The sequence below is a fragment of the Diabrotica undecimpunctata genome, chromosome 10, assembly GCF_040954645.1.
Source record: "Diabrotica undecimpunctata isolate CICGRU chromosome 10, icDiaUnde3, whole genome shotgun sequence".
NCBI classification, from domain to species: Eukaryota; Metazoa; Arthropoda; class Insecta; order Coleoptera; family Chrysomelidae; genus Diabrotica; species Diabrotica undecimpunctata.
This window is the reverse complement of record NC_092812.1, coordinates 21,071,337-21,098,494: the sequence shown is the minus strand read 5'-3', so window position 1 is coordinate 21,098,494 and position 27,158 is coordinate 21,071,337. Positions and strand designations below refer to the sequence as shown.

At 33.2% G+C, this 27,158-nt stretch overlaps 1 protein-coding gene across 1 annotated transcript; it reads left to right on the top strand.

Annotated features, from left to right (window-relative positions):
* The first annotated feature begins 3,555 nt into the window (after nt 1-3,555).
* Nucleotides 3,556-3,903, top strand: LOC140451647 (uncharacterized). Its single transcript, XM_072545491.1, has one exon. It carries the CDS (start codon nt 3,556-3,558, stop codon nt 3,901-3,903), a length of 348 nt encoding a protein of 115 aa, XP_072401592.1.
* Nucleotides 3,904-27,158: the final 23,255 nt, after the last annotated feature.

The following is a 27,158-nucleotide window of genomic DNA, read 5'->3' as shown; positions in this document are numbered from 1 at the left end:
TACTCATGGCGTCGTCTACTTCGTTCCTCCAGGATGTTCGGGGTCGTCCTCTTTTCCTCCTTCCTATGGGGCTCCATTCGGTTATTCTCTTTATCCATCTGCTGCCGCTAGTTCTTCTTACATGTCCATATCACTTTAGTCTTTTTTGTTCTATAAGATCTTATCCAGGTTTTTTTAACTTATACCAAACATTGTCAAAAGCTTGAGAGGCATCTAAAAAGGCTGCAGTACAGTATTGCTTCTTTTCGAGACTAGTTCTTATCGTTGTGTATATTTGTGAACTTGTTCCATTGTACAATACACATATACACACAAGCTAATATTTGTGTTATGTTGCTTTGATTACTGGACCTTACATCCCTCTCATATTGTAAAGACAAACAATTTTACTTATTATTTTTATTGTGAAACAGATTGTAAAAAATCCTAGATGTTAATAAAAAAAAATTATAAACTCTAAAGGAGATCATTCGCTGGAGTGACAATCTGCATGTCGTCGATCCTCCTGATAAAAAACGCCTTGGTCAAATATCAGAGATCTCCAAAAGAACTAAGTGGGTGGAAAACACCGGAACAATTGTGAGAAGTATACAATTTGGACAGAATGCAATGGGTACAAAAGAAGCCAATTGTTATCTAAACATATGTTTAGATAAATTACTTAATACCACCCTGTATAATTTTCATAAGCTAGTATGTATCTGGCATTCTGATTTTTTTTCCGAATCCATAAAAGATTCCTCTAGAAAATATTAAGGTTTGCGGTAAACGGATGTTTGTATTTGCAAATGTTTACATCTCTGCCTACAGTTTTAAAACAGGGATACGTTTAATATTATGACAACATTTTTGTCGAATTCGGTACTACACTACAAATTAAATATATTCAAATACGATACACGAATATAATTTAATGTTTATGTCTTAAACAAATCATCCGTAGATAAGATAGTGTGTTGATAGATATTTAGTAATGATCTTGTCTCATACCCGCCAAAGAAAATGCAGCAAATGAGCAACATTAATTTTGGCAATTGCTGCTAAATAAGCTATCTTGTCTGTTAGTGAAGCTTTCACACAATCTGTAATAATCCTGTTCAGTTCATGCAAAGCCGTATTAATTTATTTGGCATGAAATGATTTATACGAAACAATCCTATTCACCAGCTGAATACTACAAAACCACTGCCGTTTCATCATTCCATTACAATGGAGATACTGAAACATGGATATACACTCCAAAAAATGTGCTATAATGGCTAAATTATTAGTATTAAGGTGAAAGCATTAGCTCTTCTTATTGCGTGCTCCTCCTCGCAATACTAAACATAATATAAATCTATATGAATTTAACGTTTGAAATTCAGATACATAGACCTATAACAAAATTATATTTTATAAACTGTTTGTTTCTATAAGTCTTGTAACGTTTATATAATTATTGGAAATTTATGATTTACATTTTTAGCATTTTTTACCATATACATTAGAGTAAAAATTAAGTTGTGGAGATTCTTCAAAAGTTTAAAATCGAAAACATCTCATTAGAGTAAAATTAATACTTATAGGAGATCTGGCTATTAAATAACGAGACTACTTATGAAAAATAGCTTTCTTTTAAAAAATATTCTACAATCAAATGCTCTCCTTCAATATATTCCCCCTCCCTCGCCACATACCGATCCATTCGTTTTTTTTTTCCATTGGTCAAAGCAATGCTGGAAGTCTTCTTTTGTTAGAGCGTTTAGGAGCTAGCTCCGCCGTTTTTCGCTTCACCTTTTCCATCGACTCGAACCGGATTTCTTTTAAGGCAGACTTGATCTTCTAAAACAGGAAAAAGTCACAGGGTGCTAAATCAGGCGAGTACGGCTGGTGTTCGAGCACTGGAATGCCTCTAGCGGCTAAAGAACGCTTTACAGATAACGCGTTATGGGCAGGTGCGTTGTCCTGGTGCAAAATCCACGGCTTGTTTTTCGAACTCTTACGAAAACTTTCAAATAGTAAGTTTGGTTTACAGTTTGACCCTCTGAAACCCATTCAGTCACCAATATGCCGTTAATGTCGAAAAAAAAAAAATTAGTATGGCTTTAAATTTTGATTTCGACATCCTTGCTTTTTTCATTCTTGGCGATGCAGGAGTGTTTCAGTGCATGGATTGTCGCTTAGTTTCAACATCGTATTTGAATATCCAGGTTTCATCGCAAGTGATAATGTTTTCCATTAATTCAGGCTCTTCATGTAACCTCTCAAGAAAATCTGAGCAGATCTGTTCTCATCCGTGTCATCGTGTCATCCAAACGCTCATACGATGATCTCCGGGCACAATTTCATTTATTTTGATTACTGTTTGCGGAGTTGAAACAGAGACAGGTCGACCTGGACGTTGGCCATCTTCGACGCTGTATCGGCCTTCAGAAAACCGTTTATACCATTCGAAAACACGCGCACGAGAGAATTCTCACCATAGGCCTCTTTCAACAAATTAGAGCACTCATTCGGAGTTTTTTTAATTTAACGAAAAATTTCACATTAATCTGTTGCTCATGTTTTTCGTCACACATTGTTATCGGCACGAGAAAAAAACACGTTCTTTTATAACCTCTACAGAAAAAAATACTACTACAGCGACAAAAACATGTTTTCGTACTGAAAGAGTAGACACTTCCAGCTATCCAACGCTGCATTCGTTTCCCACTCTTCCCCTCTAAATTCAAACAAATGAGTCGCCTATCTCCACCTTGACCAATTTTACAGGAACCGCGAAAAAGCTGTAGCTTTTGTGTGGTAGCCTTATTTCGGTTAAGATTTCTAATTATTATAATTTGTTGTAAATATGTAATGAGGATTTTGTTTCATACACATGTATAGTCTGCCAAGTATCTACTGAGAAAATTCAAAAAGAAAAATGAACATGAACTTTGATCAGATAAAAGGCATATATCGAGCACAGTTTAATTAAATCTTGCCCAAGTACTTTCGATCCCTAGATCATCTTCAGGGGCATTTCGTCAATTGTGGCCTATCCGGCAAGAACAAGATGTCATAAACATAAAATTGTACATTACACTACACTACAAATAGACAAACAAACACTTTAAAATAATTTAAGGGAGGCTACATTGCTTGAAGAAGTCGGAGACAGAATGGCTCCTGATCTAACGGAAATGTTGGGGTGACATGTGACAAATGGTCATTTGTCACATGTCACCCCAACATTTCCGTTAGATCAGGAGCCATTCTGTCTCCGACTTCTTCAAGCAATGTAGCCTCCCTTAAATTATTTTAAAGTGTTTGTTTGTCTATTTGTAGTGTAGTGTAATGTACAATTTTATGTTTATGACATCTTGTTCTTGCCGGATAGGCCACAATTGACGAAATGCCCCTGAAGATGATCTAGGGATCGAAAGTACTTGGGCAAGATTTAATTAAACTGTGCTCGATATATGCCTTTTATCTGATCAAAGTTCATTTATTCGAGCATTCAACCTTATATTTATTTAAAAATGAACATGACTAAAGTAAATGAACAACTGCTAATATTGGAAATGAAAAAGAATGTATGCCCCAAATGAAAATGTAGATCCAGAAAGTAAAGACGATTTTTATAACAAGATGAATGAAATACTCTCTGAAGTTAACGATAACTGTGAAATCTTTATACTAGGAGATTTAATCGGCAGAATAGGGAGAGAAGGAAATAACAGAGTCGTAGGAAGATATGGGGAACAAATAACCAATGGCAACGGAATGCGTCTTAGAGATTTTTGTGAAACAAGGTCCCTCAAAATTATGAAGGGATTTTTTCAACATAGAGACATCCACAAATTTACATTTTTTGGAGATAAGTGTCTCCAAAATGAATTTCAAGCAAATTCTTGGCGTCTTTTAACTTCTCTCGACTAACATTTTGTATATTATTGGCTTCAAGTATGCTACTATTAATAAGAGCCTTAACTAATCTTTAATCTTGGTTAAGCTTTAAAACACTCCAGTTGAAACATTGAAATTTGGATCACCATTCACCAAAATGTCTCCAAGCTATTAGCCTCGGTCTTTCAGTCGAAAAAGTTAAAATCTTAGTCAGCTAACAAAACAGGTATAATCTTTTATTTCATTGTAATATTCTACAGGATTTAATAACATGCTTAAATTATTTTCTTTTTTATACAATGTACATGAAAAGAAACATTATTATTATTAAAAAAAAGGCAGACATTTTGTATTTATTTATAGTTTTTTTTTATATCTGTCCACTTAGTCACTTAGTGCGGCGCCTATCGGAAATTAATAATTTTTTAAATAATAAAAAATGCTCTTCAAGGCACCAAAAATTCAAACCCAAAAACAATATTTTGGGTAAAAAGTATTGAAAAAAATTAAAAGTGGTGATTTTCGGTGATTTTTGCTAGAAAATCAATTTTTAAATTATGACGTCTTTATTTTAAACTAATACTTTTGACATAAATCCATATTTTCATAACAAAACTTAAATTATTTAAAGATTCGTTCTAAAACGAATTACTTTATATTTTTGTTTTAGTTTATTGGACTATTACTCTAATCAAACTTTTTAATTATCTTAAATTATCGATAAAAGTAATTTTCTGCATTCACATATTATTATCTTCCGTTTCTATGACATTTAAAATAATACCGTTAAGATATTCACACCGAAAATCAACCTGATCCCTTAATCTACATTTATAAACAACAAACACAATCTGATACCAAGAACATGCCTCTATATTTCCAATACTTCCTGAGGGAAATAAGATTTCTACTACAATTTGCATAAACAAATATAATACGATATTTTCTGAATAATTCAATCATGATGCACTATTAGATTAAAATTTAATAAAAAGATTATTGTTCAAAGCAGTTTATCTTTTTATAATAACCAAAAAATCTATAAATAGAATTTTGACTGAAAATTCAATTTGTTTTACACTTAAAATTTGTCAAAGAAAAATTTTCCATAGATCTTTAAGACTGTAGTAAGCTGAATTATAATTTTTGTTGTATTATATTTTTATAATATCTTTCCAATAAAAAAAATTTAAACATCGACCAAATTTGGTCTTCGTTTAGATTTACACATTTAAAAATAAAAGTTTCATATCGGCTCTTTGTTATCGTTTACTTGATTATTCTTGCTGAGTAATGTTTTTTAAAAATTATGATTATGCATAAATCTCGAAAATGTTGAATCGTCAAATATGCAGCATTTCAGTATTTATGTTGAATGTAAATCAGTGCACAAATAGTTGTATTTTCTTTAAATATTACATTTGTTTATTGCAATTTGAATAAAAAGTTTTGTATTTTTACATATTTGAGAGAAATTATTCCGCAGTAACTAATATTTTAGGGAATCTTATTTTGGAGAATTAATATATAAATAAAGTCAATAAAGAGTACTGAAATATAGCAAGTAAGTCGTCTCCTGAATTAGTAGATATATTTTTCCCAAAAACTTAACCAAATATTTATTTAAAAGTATCAGTGAACCAATATAGTTAATATGCTTATTTGCACATTGCACATGTTCGTACCAGTGGTTACATTTGTTCCGTTCCACTCAGTCCGATAATGTTCTTTGGGCTGTGCCAACGACAGATTCTGGGTCTGTAATAAGCTCTGGGACTGGAGAAAGTCACTGTTCAGTTTTTCGAGTACTGAAAAAGGAAATCTACTACTTTACCAGTTTACACCGTAAAAAATGTACTACCTAGAGATTATCTTTTACGATTGAATTTTGCTTAAAAATACAAAATCGTATTGTTTTACTGACAAGACTAAATTTACAGGTAGAGGAGTATTTAACTGGAGAAACAGCTTACAGCTAACAGCTAACAGCTGGAGTTGGGATATTGAAAATCTCCATCTATTTCGAGAATCACGTTTTCAACATGAATTTAAGATTAATGTAATCATTTTTCAATGGTAATTTGTATTTATTGTTTCTACAAACTACCACCTTATGACAATCTAGAAGAGTTGCCACCTAATCAAATAAGAGATACGTTGTTCATGCACGATGGAGCTCCACCTGCAATCATAAAGGATTGTCCTTTAATAGTACGGAACTATCTAGATCAACAATTTCCTCATCGTTGTATTGGAAGAGGTAGTGAAGTTCCGTGACCACCTGGAACACCCGAAATAGGCAAGCGGTTTACCCCTCAAAAGACGCTTAGAAACAGAATATACCGACTAAAATTCTTTTTGCATTTCTAATACACAAAACGTTTTTTATTCGATTCTATATATTTTTCCAAGATGAAATGTATTTTTTTTTTAATTTTTACAAGTAGGCCGGCAATTGTTATTAACAAATAACTAATACAAAAAAGTAATTTCATCGAATTGCTTCGGAATCAATTTTTTTAGATGTATCTCATCAAAATAAACACTTTTTATTTCTTGATAATTTTTCGAAAAAGGTTTTCTTTTCGAGTTATTTGCATTTTTTTGTTGAAAAAATGCCTTAATTAGTGATTTTTGGGATTTTTTTCTAAAAAACTACTAAATGAATTGCAATTCTACAAATAGCTTTATAATCTTTAAACCGTCGAGTATAAGTTAGAATATTTTGACAAGGATAATTTTTTTCTATCTTGCTAAAAACGTGGACCCAAATATTTCGAATATGCCTTTCGAGCAGTCTACCGCTAAGTGTGTACAGCGGTTGCGGCGATACAGGCGTGCGGCACGTAGAAATATTTGTTTAAATTTAAAAAATTAATTCAATACAAATATTACGTACAATTTATTAAAAAAAAAGATATTTCTAATTATTTTTATATAGACATATTATAATTAAAACAATTACAATTAATTTTTTACAATGCTATAATAATGTAATTTTTCTTTTAATATACGTGGTGACTATATTATTAAATGTTTTATTACAGTGAAATACATTAAGCAATATATAATTAATTTTCATTGAAAAATATAATAAAATTAAAATATAATATTAATTATACATCGTTTTCATTGTCAATAATTTGAAAATTGTCGTCAACAGCAACAGGATTTCCATCTAATAATGATCCATCTAATGATTTCATTGTCTTCAATAGAGTCGTCTTTAATATTTTTACAATTCTCTGGTGTACATGCACATACTGCGCAGCATTCTAAATTATAGGAAATACAATTAAAATTTTTCGTAGAACATTTTCCGGTACATGAGCAGAAATACTTTTGTAACATATCTAAACTAGTTTCGCCTTCAAAATAATTAAAATCGAAACAATTATTTTCCATTGTCCAACCATGGGTTAATGGATGAAGAGATTAAATAATATTGTTTTTTGCTTGAATCCATTCATTTATTTGCCACTTTGCTCTTAAGTAATGTTGTAATAATGCTGGTTTCGAAGGTGGTAATTTTTCATTAGATGCATTTTTTTTAGCGCCTACAGCACCTCAACCGCTGTACACGCTTAGCGGGATACTTTCGAAAGGCATATTCGAAATATTTGGGTCCACGTTTTTAGCAAGATAGAAACCATTTATCCTTGTCAAAATATTCTAACTTGTACTCGACGGTTTAAAGATTATAAAGCTATTTGTAAAATTGCAATTCATTTAGTAGTTTTTTAGAAAAAAAAATCCCAAAAATCACTAATTACGGCATTTTTTCAACAAAAAAATGCAAATAACTCGAAAAGGAAGCATTTTTCGAAAAATTATCAACAGAGAAAAAGTGTTTATTTTGATGAGATACACCTAAAAAAATTGATTCCGAAACAATTCGGTAAAATTGCTTTTTTGTATAAGTTATTTGTTAATAACAATTGCCGGCCCACTTGTAAAAGTTTTAAAAAAATACATTTCATCTTGGAAAAATATATAGAATCGAATAAAAAAGGTTTGGTGCATTAGAAATGCAAAAAGAATTTTAGTCGGTTGATGCTCTGTTTATAGGGGTAAACCGCTCGCCTAAAAGTAATTCCTTGGATTCTTATTTCTGAGGGCATATAAAATCACCGGTATACTCACAAGAATTAAACAATCGTTAACTACTATCGCAGAAAACAGTAAATTTGGCTAATTTTATTGCCAATCAATTTTGTTTTAGTTTGTTTGTTTAACGAAAGAATTGATAAGCGTATTAAAGTAAATGGGAGTCACATTAAACATTTGTTTAGTTAATTTGTATTTTTTCATATTTTCGTATTATTAAAATTGTTCTTTTATTTACATTACAATAATTATTACATTAATCAAAATGACTGTGCAGCTTCATTTTTAATTCCAAATATCTCAAGAAATAATTTCTTTATCGTTACAAATAGAAAGTATATAATTTACAGACAAAGTATTGGAGAATCGAAAAATTGCGCTAAAATAGCGATTAAGAGTGGCGTAACATTTTCGAAGAATCAACTATTCACTTTCCCCTGACGTACGCGTCTGGTAGTGTCCAGAAACGTTTATTTAACATAATTTAGTAAGGTTTACGGTGACAGAGATAGGCCAAATAGTTTTAAAGTACTGGGAACAAATAGTTCTTAAATTTTTAAGTAAAACACCATGTAACTCAGTAAGGAGCCACATTTTATTTAAGTGATTTGGGTTAAATCTGAATATTTTAAGCCCAGGAATCTACAGTTAAAATATTTCCAAGTATATTTGAAAAATTTCAATTGTCTAGAAACAAACATACACAGAAACACATTTAAAGGTTATAACGAACATCTAGTACATGCAGCATGTATGCCATTTGATATTTTATGGCTAGATGGCATGAGAAGATCGTTCGTATTGATTCTATTAAATAGACACTTGAATTATGTATTCTAAATAAATATAAAATAATATAAAAGTCGTAATCAAATTTTGCGTCAAGCACTTGGAATTACCTAAATAGTTTATTGTTAGGGCTAAAATCAGATAAAATGACAGATCATATTTATCACCCATATTCGACCTCTCTCAGATTGACGAAGTGATTTTACAGCACTAAAAGCGTCAAATGGATCGTCAGCAATTTTGTACTGTTTTGATAACATGTGATTGAATTATATTTGCATTTATAAATATAAATTCTACAGATAACGATTACCAACACGCTGGTGGTCAGAAGTACTTATTGACCCGCTTTTAAGCACACGTCATGGAATTATCACGTATTAAAAAAAGTTCGCCAGAAACATTAGTTTTTTTTATTTTTGTTAGGAATATTAGAAACATTTTTCAACGAATATTATTGCAGTGCAGTTGAACCATCACCCGGTTAACAACAGCTATTCGTAACGTTATCGAAATCACCAAATACAGTGGTACCTCGATATACGAGCGCCCTAATATACGAGTGTTTTGTGATACAAGCCACGGAGCGAGCGATATTTTGCTTTGAGATGAGAGCAAGATTTGAGATACGAGGAATCGGTTTTTATTCAAATTCATATCTCTTATTTGACTACTTCTAATTTGCTTTGTAAATAAAAGGTAGTTTTACTGGTAATAGATCTTTACGGTCTCGCCATAAAGATCATTTTACGGGTCTGTACATGAGTATTACTAGGACCGACAAATTAAATGGTCATTGGAAGTTAAATCCGACAAAATTTCGGATTCTAATACTAACCATATTGCACTCTCGATGTCGGTGTAATTTACACTGTGTAAATTTTTACTATAGACCTCAGTCTGTCTGCTTTGCTTGTTTCCCTCATTTTTGGAGTATTGTTCATGAGTTGCTTTCACGTTATGTGCTTTTTGTACATGACAATATTACAGTTATTTTTACAACCATGGGTTCGAAGAAGAAGATGATGTCTATTGAACTAAAACGTATAATTATTGAAAAACATGAGCGGGGTGTACAAGTAACTGACTTTGCGAGGATATACGGGCATACCACATCAATGATATGTACTGTACTTAAACGGAAGGAGGTGATAAATAGTATAATACCAGCTAAGGGCGTTACAATAATTTCTAAGCTCCGGACTTCTCTCCATAAAAAGATGAAGAAACTACTAATGGTGTGGGTGACAGAGAAGCAGCTTAGAGGAGGAACCTTAACACAAAGCATCATGTGTGAGAAAGTACGAGTGATTTACGAAGATTTGCTGAAGCAGATTCCACACACTTCCACAAATGATGAATCGGAAGACTCGCTTAAAGCGAGTCGGGGCTGGTTTGACAACTTTAAAAAAAGGACCGGCATTGACTCCGTCGTCAGGCATAATGAGGCAGCAAGTTTGGATGTAAAAGCAGCTGAAGTTTACATCAAAACGTTTTCCAAACTGATAGAAGCCAAATGATACATCCCCCAGCAAGTCTTCAACTGTGACGAGACAGGGCTTTTCTGGAAAAAGATGCCAAATAGGACTTACATATCGGTCGAGGAAAGACGATGCCAGGTCACAAACCTATGAAAGATAGATTAACTCTACTAATTTTCGCCAATGTGAGTGGCGACTGTAAAATCAAACCTCTTGTAGTGTACCATTCAGAAAATCCAGAGCCTTTAAGTCACATAAGATTTTAAAAGATAAACTGCCAGTTATGTGGAGGGCAAATCCAAAGGCGTGGGTCACCAGGAAATTCTTTGTGGAGTGGATAAACCTGGTGTTTGCCTCTTCTGGTAAAAAATATCTACAGCAAAACAACCTACCCATGCAAATCCTTCTTGTCCTCGATAATGCCCCTTATCACCCACCAAATCGTGAAGATGATTTACTCTAAGAGTTCAAGTTTATAAAGAGTCTCTACCTACCAGCCAATACCACTCCTATCTTACAGCCCATGGATCAGCAAGTGATAGCTAATTAAAAAAAAATAAATAAAATAGTTGAAAGTCGATATTAATGTTCGTATGGGAGAGAACCAACTACACAAAAGTATAAAAATTTAATCATCATTAAATTTAACTACTTACACCAAAAATGTTCCCGACCGGGAACCAGGGATGCAAACATTATGCATATTTCTATAACAGCCATACCCAATATTGGTAGATATGTCATAGTATCAATAAAACAAATTACAACCCTTCCCTAATACTTCTACTAATTAATTTACCCTTCAATCACAATCACCTTCATCGGCTTAAGTTAATACAAATCCAGCACCCTGATACACTCATTCATATGAAATACAACACCCTTAGCCTACAGTAGCAAACACCAATTACCCTTCACAGCAGATATCAAACGAAAAATAAATGGAAAGTCATACAAATGAACATGAAACTCCCTCGTGACAAAAAGTATCCAAAAAAAGGAACAAATTACAAATAAATAGACCTACTAAGAAAAATACACAAACCACAACAAACAAGAGATTCCAAGTATTAGAAGAGACCGATGGAAAGCAAACTGTCAACAGCAACACTGAGAACCAAACATCAACTACTCAATCAAAAGATCAAAGACCACCTCCAATCTATGTCTAAGGAGTGATCGACTATATGCCAATGATTAACTCACTGACAGGGATCACCACCTCTGAAACTTATTATACAAAAACACTCCCAGAGATTGTAGTAAAAATAAACGTCTTAAGTCCAGAAATGTACAGGAAACTAGTAAATTATATGAGAGAAAAGAAAATTGTATTCCACAGCTGCCAACTTCAACAGGATAGAGCATATATCTATTGTAGTAAGAGAACTCACACAATTGATACAGATGTTATAAAAAACGAACTTGCAAAAAAGGCCACCATGTCAGAAAAATAATCAATGTTAAACATAGACTAACAAAAGAACCTCTTACACTATTCTGTATCGATCTTAAACCCAACACAAATAATAAAAAAGCATACGAAATAGAATTTCTATCAAACTCAAAAATTAACCTAGAGTCTCCAAGACAAAGAACAGTATAATCCAGTGCACCAAATACCAGGCCTATGGGCACTCCAAATCAAATTGCTTAAAAGCATGTAATTTCATACAATGTTTTTGTAACAATGTGCCATTACCCAAAAAAAGGAGAGTGCATGCAAAACGACAAAGGATTAACATCCCATCTAACTTCAGCGTTAAATTCAACTCGTAATTACACCTTTAATTTCTATATCAACAATATCTTTTCAGATGATCACTCTATATAGAAAGTAACCAAAAAATTTCAAGAAACCGACACTACCAATTCCTCCAATAACGAAACCTGATAGAAGTTAAGCGGACTGACAATGAAAAAGCTAATGTATTTGCAGAATATATAGAAAATATATTTACTCCAAATGTAGGTCAAAACAAAAATGATGATTTTTAGTAAAGTAGTAGTTAGTAAATATCTAGGTGCACCCTGCCAACTATCTCCTCCAATAAAAGTATTCCTTCCATTCGAGGTTTGCAGAATAATAAGAACTATCAACTCTCACAAAAGCCAAGGGATACGATTTATGGGAGAATCCGAAAACATATACCCAGGAAAGCAAATCTCATGCTTACTTTATCTACAATAGAATGTTGCAGTTAAGCCATTTTCCAATCCAGTGGAAATATGCTCATATTATAATGATTGGTAAGGCAGGTAAGTTGCCTACAGCACCTAACTGCTGACATACCTATTATACATGACGTCACAGTGGCGACTTTTGCCGATGATACAACCGTTTTATTTTAAAACAAAGACACATTTACAACAAGAATACAACAACAAGAAGACGCACCTGTCCACAAGTTAGTCTAAACAAAGCCTCTATTCCTGCTAAAGACGTAGTGAAATATCTTGGGTTGCATTTAGACCGATAGCTCACGTGAAAGCAATACATTTACGCCAAAAAAACTCAGCTTAATATAAAATTGAAACAAATGAACTGGTTACTTGTCAGAAAGTCACAACTGTCATTGCAGAACAAAATACTTCTTTACAAAGTCATACTAAAACCAATATGGCCTTTCGGCGTTGAACTCTGGAGCTGTAGCTTCCTACACAAGCATTTTGTAGACCTTCCAATCAAAAAGATTGCGTATGATAGCTAACGCCGCTTGGTATGTGAGCAATGCAACCATCCACAATGACCTAGGATCATCAACCGTAAAAAATGTCATATTTACGCCACGCTAACAAAGTCAAAATTATTTCAGCCATTAATGGAGAAACGAAGATTGAAGATGTCTTAGCTAGAAGACCTGGTTATATAGGTGAAAATGGAGACTGTCGCTGACGATATCCAAATCAAGTCAATATTGTCATCACATGTGCTGTACACTCAATGTACTGTTTATAAGTAGATTGTAAATATGCATTTAAAAATAAAAAAAAATATTATCGCATATTTATTAATTTTTATTAAAATATTTAAAAAAAATAGTCTCTCAAACTTATCATTTCTAATAGTCACTTAATTCAGTATACCTCCGTATTTATCTTCTACGATTTTACCTTGGCTGCCACCGTGTGTTGTGTAGCGACAAAGTCTAAAATAAAAACAGTATTTTCTGTTATTTCACTTACACACTTTGCTGTTACAAAAGAAAATTCACTTTCAACCCTTTATGTACTCTTTGTTGTGTAGATTTTCCATTACCAAAGTAACTTTGCGAACATTTCCATGTTTCCACCACAATATTTTCATCTCAAATTTTTGATCTGCACTTTGTCGACGAATGTCACATTTCATGTAATGGAAAACTGTTAGCCCTGCATCGTTGTCTTTAAATTTTTGCATTTTTTATAAGCTTAATCCTTGAGTAATCGGGTACATACAAATTACATGAACAGTCGGGTGGGGTCTGTGAGGCACAGTTTTTATTTTACCTAATGCATTAAAAAAGATTAGAATTAAACTATTTGATATATGTACAATCTTTTTTTATTTCATTTTTAATACAACTTAACCATTTTAAACCCAATGTTAAAATAAACAACATCTTTAAGAAAATGCAAAAACAGTTAACAAATTGGTACCTTGGAGGTAAAGGACACTATGTCCATTTTCCTACTTTTTCAGGAGAGCAGTTTTAAAATTTTTTAAATTTGTAATCAGTAAATACTCCAATGTTTCTTATATTTAACCAAGATTAATATATTATTATTGTGGTGTGTATAATCGTTTTTTATTCCATAAAGTGTTATATACCTGAGGTTTACCGTTCATTATTTAAAAAATTTTTAAAAATGTGTAGTTGGACATAGTGTTGTTTACCTCTAACAACTTTTTTTAAATAATGTGGCATTGCACGTGAAGGTCTTTACGAAATAAACAATAAAAACACATTAAACAGCCTATACTATTATTTTATTAGAGGTAAATATTATAATGTTATAATAATTAAAAAATTATAGACAAGTTTCAAAAGTGTTAAAGATGGTCCATATCATCTTCATCTTCTTATGAGTAATCATTTGTGGCTACATCGCTATATGTTAAATTTTGATAAAACGCATGACAAACTGACGGAACAAAAGGCAGTAATGCAATTAAGTCATTGTACTTTTGTTTTGTGATTGGTAATGGGATTACTGAGACTTGATTTAATTGGGCTGGAAACGTTACTTGCTGTCTTCGATACCTCATGAAGTCCACTTCATACATATTTTGATTATTGAAATCGGTCTTATAAAAGAACTTTCCCATGTGTTCTTCTTGGACTTGTAGGAAAATACATGTTGACAGTAGAACAAGGTCTTTATTAACATATTTTTTCTACTTACAAAAGGAGGATTAGATGACAATTTCTTATCGAACAGCGTTTTGAAGTTTTTGAAATCTGAAAGTTCCATATTGTGCACTGTGTTTTTACCTGATGTTTGCCTAACTAGTTGTTGCCAGTCTCATGGTGTTAAAATGGCCAAATTGGAGAGTTTCTTTCTTTTTCCTTCGATTAAAGTATGAACAGTGTCTGCTTCCATATGACATGTGTGCCCTTTCAGTAAAAAGTTTTGAGTGATCGTCTTTATTTGCAGTATCCAAAAATAGCACATTATAATACTTATGTTTTTATTTTGTCCATAGCAGTTATTGGTCCAAAGAGTGATGTCCTCTACTTGACTACCTGGAATTGTATTGTCAGCCCATTTCAAAATTGACGAGGCAATTTCATTTGCACCTCGGGCCCCTTTCGATCCGTCCCACAATATACATTGTACAGAAGAATCACTGGCATTATGTAATGTAAAACTTAATATCCAAAGCTTCCTTTTGTAGAAACTAATACAATTGTTTTTTAGTGGGGAAGGCAAACATTTTTGCAAATCACCAGATAGTACTTTGTATTTTGGTGACTCTTTAGCTATTATAAAGTCCAATTGTTTTAAGTTATGCCGAGTTTTAGGTTCAATTAGGTGAGCATCATGATCAGCCTGTACCCTGGTTAGTTCATCTGCAGTAAGATTATTTTTTAATTGAGCGGCGAATGTACTGCATGTATCGCAAATGTCTCTTTCGGACGGTTTAAACGACAACTTGAAGTCTTTATTAAAAATATCTGCGTACAACCACTTTTTTGCTCTGAGCTTTGGATCTACATGTCTTTCATTGCATTCATCAATGTACAGTTGATACATCTTTTCTATTGTAAGTTCTGTGCCCAGATAATCTCTCTTACTTCTTTCTCTGGAATAATGACTCTCGTATTTTGGGAATGATTTAATATGTTGATGTATACTATTTATGGTTTCGGTAGGAGTTTTATTGGTTGGCGTGTGCCTACCTCTTTGATCAGCTTTTATTAAACCTCCTGGCTCAATTTTTTTCAACATATTTACTACTACTAAATTAGATATACAAAGTGTGTTTACAAACATAACCTTGCATACCTTCAATAGCTGATTGTTCACTGTAAAATGGTAGTGTAGTGTATTATTGTTAGATTTGGTAGAATTCTGAGCTTTCACCACTTAGAGGCTCATAGATTTTATCAATATCCAGCTAACACACCAGCTAAAAGAAGGACTTGAATCGTGTTTTATTATAATTTATGAAAATATTTTAATTCAAAAATATTGTTAAAAAATAAAAAGTTTAGACATGACTTTAAATTAATATGTTTAATTTCAAATCGATAGCAGTCATTCGTTTCTCGTAAAGTGTAGCACAAAACTGTATTGCGTTGTGGCGTACTAGAATAAAAATAAAACACACTGGAAAAATTAAAAATTTAATTTGAAATTAATACAAAATGAATAACTTTTACAGTGAACAAGTCTGGAATTTAAATATATGTATTATAATTCGAAACTGCTGAAATAATAGTATTTTGTCATATCTCCATTATTAAAAAATTTTAAACATTAACTCAACCGTCTCTCTGGTTATTAAATTTATTAGATACCGTTTTTTGTTGTTAATAATAAAAATAATATTTACCTACACATTTTTGAACGTTATTTTTTTTATTTAGATTTAGAGATATGTAAGAGAGGCTCTCTTATATATCTCTGGTCTGAACACTGGTTTACATTGGGAAAAAAAGTGTACCATTTCTATATGACGAGAAGTGTAGAAGGGTACATAACACTATGTCCGGATGGTAAATGACGGTGCACACATATAGTAGAGGTAAACAACACCAAGTCCACATGGTGTTGTTTACCTCTGACTGGAAGTGGACTTGGTGTTTATTAAAAAGTCGGTAACTTGCCGTAAAATTGTCTCTGGACATAGTATGGTTTACTTATGTGTAAAGCCAGAAAAGTTATATTCAAAAGTGCAATAATCTAAATTTCGATAAAAATGGACATAGTGTCCTTTACCTCCGAGGTACACAAATATGTACTTCTCTTTAATCTTCGTTCCGAAATTAGGTCGTTTTCATTTGCATTACATTTATGTATGAAGTGGGAGTTTATGTCTGCAATGTTGAGTAAATTATAAAAAAGACCATTGGCCATCTTTGGGTGTTTCTGCCTACGTTATAAGTCGCACATTTCTGATCGACTGAGTTACAGCGACGAGTACTGTGGTCTGCTGAGATCAAAAAGTTTCTTTAGAATCTCCCTTTTATTTTTTCGAATTGTTTCAACAATTGTAATTTTGTGATGCTCCAGCATGTGTTTTACAATTTTGTAACTGCTAAACCAATTATCCATGGTACAGGCTCACGTATTCTTTTCACTAAATTGATGGTTTTAGTACTAACACGATATGGCCCTGGAAGCTGAGCTTTAACGTATACTTCCATATTAACTGTGTAAAAACGTTTGGCGTCCACTAAGGAAAATACATATTTATGCATATTTGGCTGACTTATTCGGGATGTACATGCGGAATCCGCATCGTCCATGGAATGCAAAAAGAATCTCGTCTAATGTTAAGTAATATTCGGGAACGAAATTAAGCTTGCATTTCTGATTAAATTGGTCTAAAACGTTTCTTATTGGTGCAAGTTTGTCTATGATTCTGATTTCTTTTCTAGTATTTACGTTATCAAAACGCAAGAAAATTAGCTAGAAAACAAATCGCCTATGAACCATAGAAGCTCGAAACACCTCTTCGCCAATTCCATCAGTAGCCCAAAATTCTTTGCAATTTTGGCGGCTTGCTTTGAAATCCCCAGCTAGGTATAATAGACCAATTAACGCCTTTAATTCTACAGTATTTGTAGGTCTGGCTTCATTCAGATCTGCACAATTGTTTCTTAGTTTAGAAATAAAAATGTTTGTATTCTGTACAATAGTTTTGGGGATATTATCATCAATAAAAAAAACATTTCGAACCCTAAAGGATTTTAATATGAAATTAAATTAGAACTTTTCCGAACATTTTTTGAAGGCGCATGTTATCTCCAAGGACTTCAAGGAACCACGCCAACAGCTTCTACAGAACAACATTATTCAAAATCGTCACACATCGACGGGGCAAGAAATGTTTGCAAAATATGTATGCAATTTTTTTGTAAGTTGCAATATCCCACTGTATAAATTGGATAGCAAAGTGTGTCAAAATTTTTTGAAAACATATTGTAAAGTTGAAAATGTGTTAGTATAGGTACCTAGTTCTTCAAATCTTTGCAAGAAATGTGTGAGGGCTTCTTACAAAGATGTTATTGAAGGTATTAAAAGCCGGGTAAGAGATGAATATCTGTCGACGAGACTACTGACGCCAAGGGTCGGTAAATCGCGAATTTAATTATTGGAGTTTTAAACAGTTCAGCTGATGACTCCAGCAAGTCGTATTTAATCAGCGTAAAATGTTTAGAAAAAACCAACTATGCAACAATTGCTCGATTTGTTAATGAATCTTTGACAAATTTCTTTTTATTGAATCAAGTACCTTCTGAAAAAATTTTGCTACTAGTTAGCGATGCCTTTTCCTACATGGTTAAAGCTGTTACTAGTCTTAAGATTTGTTTCCGAATTTGATTTATTGTATATACTTAGCGCATTGTTTAAACAGGGTGGCAGAGAAAGTTAGACTCGAGTTTCCAAATCTAAACACTTTAATCAACAATGTAAAGAAAGTATTTTTAAAAGCACCATTGCGAGTAGAAGTATACATATAGGGAGATGCTTCCCGATATCCCTTTGCCACCGGAACTAGTGTTGACTAGATGGGGGATGTGGTTAAATAGTGCCATATTTCTTGCAAATAATTATATTGATATCAAAAATGTTATATCAAATTTTGATCCTTCTTGTTGTATTGCTGTTCAGAAATGTGAAAATATTTTTAGTGAGAATTCTGTTCAGAATGAACTGTCCTATATAAAAGCAAATTTTGACATAATTGTAAACTCTATTACAAAACTAGAGAGTCAAAAATTATCTTTAAATGATAGTATTTGCATTGTTGATTCTGTCAAAGAAAGAATAGTAACACTTTCAGGGACAATTGGAAAAAAAATTAAAGATAAATTTAGTGAAGTTTTAAACCGGAATGAAGGCTTTCCTTTATAGCGATCAATAAGTAACATAATCAATGGAAGCTTTAACTTTTATTTAAGTTATTAATATGGATCCCTCGCTAGTGTCAAATTTTAGATTTGCTCCAATTACATCCTGTGATGTTGAAAGATCGTTTTCTTTATATAAACACGTATTAACTTATAGAAGGCATAACATTACTCTTGAAAATATTGAACATTTTATGATTATATACTGTAAGAGCAAGAACGAGGACATTTTCTTGTGAATTTTAATTTATATTTAATAAATAAACATAATAAATAATAAATAGACACTCTCTCTCAATCACAAGTTATACTATAATTTTATTTCTCACCAAATCTCAAGCCCTAAAAATTAAAAAATATATTTTTTAAAGTGCATATATAAAAGCATATTGCATATAATAAAGGCATATTTGGTTACTTTTTAAGTGCATGTTGCATGCATATTTTATCCATTTTTTAGAGCATATAATCCAGTCTCTAATCATAACCAACGATGGACTATTTTTATTTTCTCTAACGCAGCTGTCGCAGTACAAAATACCATGTTTAATTCTTCTTTTTAATAACATTTTTAGGTAAGTGTGAAAGATGATATGCATATTTCGCTGCACCCACGGTTACCATCGGATTCACCCCACAAAAAGCAGTTTTGCCACCTTGCGATAGCGTTTCGTATACGCTTTAGTTATAAAATGTATATTTTCTAGAACAGTACTATGATAAGTTATCCCCATGGGGAGTATTCAATACTTGCTGTAAATCAAAACTGGAACAAACGGAATGTGAGATTCTTTTCAATTTCTTTTGATCTTTTAAAAAGAGTTTTTACCGTCCTCCCTTTCTTTTAAATATTTGTCCTATGCCTCTTTTGACGTAGTATTTTTTTAAAGTTCTTTATCTTGTATTACCTCACACAAAAAATACTTTCTTTTTCAGGAAAGTGGAACCAAGATTAAAATCTTTGTTAAAAACTTTGAGTGAAACATAATTTTTCTTGGGTTTTCTATTAACCTCATCATGCTTAATAAATATCCTGTATAAGAAACTACCATTTCGCAATTCCTGTAGTAATGGTATTTTTTGTTACTTCGATTTCGATAATATTGGGATATTACAGCTGGCAATTACTTAATGAAATCGAGTATTTTATTGATCATGAACTTATTTTCTTATTTTGTTAAGAGGTTTGTGATCACGTTTGCATAAATTTATTTTATACAGCATGTTTTATTGCATATCTATAACCGTCTGCAAAATATCTAGCGTCTGTAATAAAAACTGCAGACACACTTCAAGTATTTATAGTCCCAACTGATAATGTACTAATAGGAATTGTGTCGCCTGCTATACTCTGCTTCAGTCTTTCTTCGTAATATACTTTTATGACACACGGAGACTGGTATATTTTATCTTAATGATATACATCCATTAATATATTTTATCCTAATTAGATTTGTTTAGGTTAGGATAGGTGATCTCACACCCCAGTAAGGGAACTCGTATATTTTAACTTAATAGTATACACCGATTTATATATTTTATCGTAATTAGTTTTGTTTAGTATGGGATAGGTTGAGTTCCCTGGACTATGAGATGACCTACCAACGTTCGTAGATCACCATCTATGCTAAACGTAAAAAGACGTTCAATATGGATGTCTTTTTAGGTCCTTACTCAATTAGGCAAAAAATTTATTTTTAGCAGTTAATATTCTTCGTTAGTTTGCCAACAGAAATATTAAATTTTTCACTCAATAGGTGTTGTTTTTAATGCACTTCAAATGGAAGCATCTTATGTTCTTATTAAATTTTATACCTAGCGAATGCATAGAAACATAGAAAGTACAAAAATAACGCCATCCGGAAGATATTTCTAATTTTTAAAATTAGTAGCTTCTGCCTGATCCTTCTTGCTTTGAATTTCACCCAAAGGGAATGATTTAGGGAAATTCGAAGTCCTTTTCTGCTGATTTTCCAGTTTGTTCAGTTCTACCTTTAGTCTACTTAATGTGTGTTCTTCGTTACTGACGATTTGATTCTGTTCTGTTCTTTCTGATAGTACAATATCTACTGGCATATTTTTAGTGCCCAAATTGTAGCCAAATGACTCTTATTTCAGTCATATTGTTTTCTTCCAAAATTTGTTGACCGTGCAGATCTCCATAATCAAGCATTTATTCTTGATTTACCTCGTCAACGTCGTCTACATTTTTTTTGCACATTGTTCTCAACTGCAGGAATATATTCTACTTCTTTCACAGTACTGTTGGTCTTAATAGATCCTTGCGATTTATGACCCCCTCGTATATTTGGTCCACCTCGCATTTTTGGTCCATCTCGTAGTTTTGTTACACCTCGTGGGTTCGTCACTTAGAAGTTTAGTTGCCACATTACCAACATTTCGTCTATTGTTGTAAAAGGAGACATTAAATAATGTTTTAGTAGATCAGCCGTAAATATGTCAAAAAATTCCCTTATTGCAGCTAGTTTGTCACGTTTTTTGAGCTCTTCTCGAGTAGTTTTTTCTTCAAAACGAAAGTTTCTTAATAGAAACCTAAATGTTTTTAGAGACATTGTCAATCGGTATATCTACATGGACATCCCATTAGTTTTAAAGAAATCAGCAGCATTTTGGTGGTTACTTTAGTTCGCAGCTGCTATATACAGTAATCCCAGAAATGCCTTTAGCTCAGTTACGTCTATCGGGCGAGCTGTTTTATAGCCTCCTTCGTAAAAAATAAACTCCAAATTTCGAGGGCTTAATTTGATGATTTTTATTTTACAAGTTCTCTCACGCCAGACACTTGCGTTACAAGATTTTGGACACGAGTACGTACAGCTCTTCAACAGGAAACATGCTTATTCCATCTGACACTCTTATTTTTTCCGAAAAGATTCTGAGAAATTAGAATACGGAATTCTGAGAAGAAGGTCATTTTCGTCGAGATTTTCATTGGAATTATTTTCTTTAAATTCCTCCTCAATGTCAGTATTGTGATCTTGAGTTTCTACTTATCATTATTAAGGCTCTTATCATCATCATCACCTTGTATTTGTTGATTGCTAAATTCATTGTCGAACTCTTTCCATAGCATTTAAATTCTCTCTTGTTCTCTTTCATAATCTCCCATTCATCGCAGTGAAAAATATTCTTCTTCTTCTAGTTCCATGACCGTTATCGATCGTTGGATATCATGTTGGCTACCATATTCGCTATCGTGACTTTATTGACAGCAGCTCTAAATAACGATGTAGTTGATTTTCCATACCATTGCCTTAGATTTTTCAGCCATGATGTTCTTCTTCTACCAGGACCACGATTACCTTGGATCTTTCCCTGAATGATCAGATGTAAAAGATTATATTTTTCAGGGTGTCTCATAATGTGACCGAAGTATTCCAGCTTGCGTTTTTTTATTATATTGACCAGTTGTGTTGTTTGGTTCAGCCGTCTAAGGACCTCCTTATTTCTAACTGTGTCGACCCAGCTTATTTTCAGTAGTCGTCTGTATAACCACATCTCAAAGGCTGTCAAGCGTCTAAGGATAGCCTCAGTTAGAGTCCACGCTTCCACTGCATACAGCAGGACAGGAAAGATGTAGCAAGATGTCATTCGAACTCTAAGGTCAATGCTAAGATCGTGACTGCAAAGTACGTTTCTCATTTTTACAAAGGCAGCTCGGGCTTGTTCTATTCTCTATTCGGCTTTTAATTTCTGCCGTTGGATCCCAGCTCTCATTGATATTACTGCCGAGATACACGAGTTTCTCTACTCTGTCCAGTGTGGCATCTCCGACTTTTATACCGTCATCCTGTATATAATTTTGTTTGCTAACTATCATATATTTAGTTTTCTTAACGTTGAGTTTTAATCCATACTGATCACAAGTCTGTTTTATTTTGTTCATTAGATTTTGAAGGTTTTCTCCTCAATTAGCAAGCACTAAGGTATCGTTGGCATATCTAATATTGTTGACGGTTACTTCATTCACAATAATACCTTCGGTTGTCTACATTAAGGCTTCCTTAAATATTTCCTCCAAATATAAGTTAAAAAGTAAAGGCGATAATATACAGCCTTGTCTCACTCCTCTTTTTATATTTATTTCATCCGACAGTTCTTGTTCAACCTTTATTCTTGCCACTTGATGCCAGTGAAAAATATACTGGAGCAAAAAGTTATGGTATACTACTAAAAATAAACTCCAAAAAAAATTTATTAAGAATTTTTGTACTAGAAAAATAACAAGTTTACTGACATCGGTCTCAGAGAGCGGTTTTGATTCTAGTGGGAAAATGCACACACTGACAACACCGCCGTTACCGTAAGAGAAGACGTCATTCCAAGAAGCTACTGTGATGCACCGCCTTTGGATCGAAACGGATAGGCGGATTTTAGCAAATTTCGGTGCAGTTGGTCTCAGAGACCATAGGTTAGCAACATAGCAACGAAGGGTTAAAGAAAATGTCTATAAAAGGTACCTCTATTGCAATTTATCTAAATTAAACAATTTTAACAGCAAGAGTACTACTTATAAGGTACACTAATATCAAAAAAAGTAAATAGTGCAACATTAGATCATGTGGATCAAAGTTACCCCGAATGACTGTATTAATTCTACATCATGGTTCCATTGTTTTCAAAGTATCTAACAACAGCTACTTATTTGGTAAGTGCCATGAGAGGCCAACACAGACTTACACATAAAAGTTATATACGGGCCGCGTGATGCCGACGTGGACTCACGCGCTAGGTCGTCAGAAAATGCTGTGTAGCTTAACAGCGGCTTCTCGAACTTATTTAAAATACACGGGGACATTTCGAACCCGGCCAGATGGTCTAGAAAGCATACTTGGCCTGTGCTTCCGAGATGTCAAGGAGGACTCACATGGCCCATAATATTTATGAGTAACAATTGCGTAATTATATTTTGTTATATATTCATAGTAAGCACACATTTTAGGCAAAATAAGCTTCATTTTTATAAAACAAAACGTAATAACATTATATCAAAATTGTATCAAATGTACTAATTTAATTTTTTGTCACGGAATGTATAACAAAAACACAGGCAATAGAATTTTTTACAGCCATCACATGTCAACGAGGTGTTGGTTGCTTTCCTCTGTGCTGCTTGCCTTCCTTTCTCTTCTACCATGTTTGTGTAACACTTTGTACATCATCTTCTGCCTGTACGACCAACATCGCTAAGTTTGTGACTATTTTCCGTAATGACTGATGTGACAATAAAATCTCCTAATAGGGCCCGAATACCTTCCGAATACGGCCCTTCCTTGAATTTGATAATCGTCATGCTTTCATTGACAATGCTTTGATGTGCAACATTTATAAGTGCTGTGCCAGTCAAGAGCTCCATTGATAATTTTCTGTACCATTTTATTCCTTTACGTAATGGCGAACTTTAGCTTTTCATTTGATCTGATATATCAATGAAGCTTTTATATTTATTATATTTGATTACATTCTTTGGCTGTACAACATCACCCCGTGCCTTTTGCATTCTCACTATTTCGTCAGCAAATTTGGTACTAATCATCAGCACATCTGGCTTATCCCTCGACTTCTAAACAACGATGCCCGAATTAGTTTGTTCAGCTACATGTTCACCTACTTGTAATTTTTTGGAAATTACATTTTTAGGATTATATTTATGGTTTGCACGTAGCATACCAATCGTATAAGTTTTTCGGTGTAGAAGTTCATGTGCAAGTGTGAGAGAACTGTAGTAGTTATAAATCGCAAGTGTTCGTCCTTTGTCAAGCAGTCTATCCATAAGTTTCATCAGACAAAGTTGGTTTGGAACGATGGCAGCCTTGAATTTATCCTTCAGTCTGCTAACCAAGGGAACAATCTTCTGCAAACGGTCATCTGTTGTTACTGAATTATCGTTGAAATGCAGCGTTTTCCACAATAACTGGAAGCGATTCCTTGACATTACTTTTTTGATATTATTTACATAAAGATCATTCTTTGATCAGTCCGAATGAACAGATGGAAAATGACATAATCCCATCCATATAACTGTAACCAGGAATTGTTATATTTCGTCGACATTAGTGTTGTGCCACTCGGTAATAAGTACGCTTTTTTTCCTGATTTCTTTCCTGACACTACAGGGCATAACGATTTGTTTCTTCGACCTAAAAATTAAAAAAAAATTAAAATCAGTTGAACAAAATAAATTAGATATTTACCATCATGGATAAAAGATCATCGTCTACAAACTATTCGTAGAATTTAAAAAGGGATTTGTTGTAGAAGTTTTCGTATAATTGTGTATGAAGACCTGCAGAATTATAGTCCTTAAATGTAAATTTCTACAGATTTTTGCTGTTAACTGGCCCCTAGAGAATAGCTTCATTAATTGTATTGGATACTATTGATTCTTCTAAAATTTCCTGTTCGGAGACTTCAGAATGTTGGGCAAAGACAGATTATATAGCAGCATCAACATGTTCTCCGAAATTCGCATATTCTTTTTCTTAACTGGTGGACGTCGATACATCTTGTCGCAACGGTTTGGTATTTCCGACTACATAGTTTTTTTCTGGTCCTGAGTACTCGATTCATTTTCACTGTCACTAGAATCAGTTGGGTAGTACTCGTCCGAAAGATACGTGTCGCCAAACTCATCCAATTCGTCATCTGACAGAATTTCTTGCCAACATTTTTCAAGTTTTTGTTATTTTTTCTTGTACAACTGCATTGTACCGCTCTAATCTAAGTACTGACAACAAAAAAACTCAAGTAACGGCGACGGCGCCTTCGCTTGTCAGAGTTACCGACACGTTATCAACAGGAATAGACAAGTCAAGGTGTGATGGCACGTTGGACTCTCATAGGCGTTTTGTAATAAAAATCTTGCTGATGGTCGCGAAACTCGAACGTGGACTCACATTTTGAAAAACAAAATTTCAACCAAAATTCGCATTTTAGAGTGTTAGACTTTGATTTGAAGGTTAAAGAAAGTAATAGAAATACTTTTTAAGAAAAAAAACGATCGGCCAATGAGAACATTAAAATTTTCAATATGGTGGCACTTAACCTATTAAGCTCATCTCTCTTTTCTTGTAACATACGCCGAAACTTTATATCCACGCTACTGCCTAGCTGTTTTGCTGTACTTTAAAGGTATTTTGTTATCGTTACTGACGGCAGCTTGCGTCTCTTTTATCTTTTGATTTATTGCAATTGCAAATTATATTTGCAATCGCCAACATTTATATTCACCTTTTTATATTTTCTGTTTATTGATATCTTTATCTTTTAAAATTTATGAACGAACGACAATGACCGAATAAACGAATCAGTGTAATTTAAAGATCACAGCATAGCTCATCTCTACTACAATGATTGTCTCAATGCTCGGACCATAACTAATCCTCATAGGAGGATTAATGGAAACGTGTCTTCGATCGACAAGTTAATTAATTCAGATAAATTTGTGTAGTGGATGTGTAAGCGCACGTTTCTATCTGCTAACTTATCATTTAGTATTAATTTTGTAAAACGTATTCTACACGGATAATTTGGAAGCTTTTTTGACACATTTTCCACCAGCGAAAACCTTCACAGATGAAATATGATATGCATAATAACCGAGATTTAAAAATGTATTGGATTTGTGTTTCTTATTTCGTTTCTTATCCGGAACTCCCGTATTTTTTTACATTTTTGACGTGACAACGTCTTAAATTAGGTTGTGGCTCGGAGTTACTCATGAAAAAGTGTAACGCCCGCTCACGTCTGTTACGATGAGTCACCGAACGAGAGAGAGGCCCGCCGGACCGGCGAATGCCTTGCGTCTCTCTCCCACTCAAACATGATCGGTCCGCTGCGCGCGCAGCACTAGAGAATTAGGCGCGTTGAATCGCTGAAAATCACTCAAATAGAAATTAGTTAAGTTTAAGTTTACATGTACAATGTTTTAGTAAACAAAATATATTTCTATAGTTAAAATTTGTGCAATTCTTATTTTCATTCAATTCCTTGTTCCTATTGTGCAGTTTAATAATATTCATATCAATAAATATTCTACCGAGAAAAAGACGTTGTCACGTAAAATCTTCGCCCGTAAAACCGACTTTACAGGCAACCGATTTTTTTGACACATATATCTAAAATTGCCAGTTTACACTTTTTCTAGGCAACTGCTAAAGAATTGATAAGAGATATTATTGCTCTATCGTCGTCAAGTTAGAAATTTTTGTTTAGTGGGTAGTTGGTATTTCGGTAGTGTGCCGGGACAAACTAACTTTATGCTCAAATAAATATTACATCAGTGCTATGCTTTTTATAAAAGTGGCAACCGCTAACAGGAAACGAA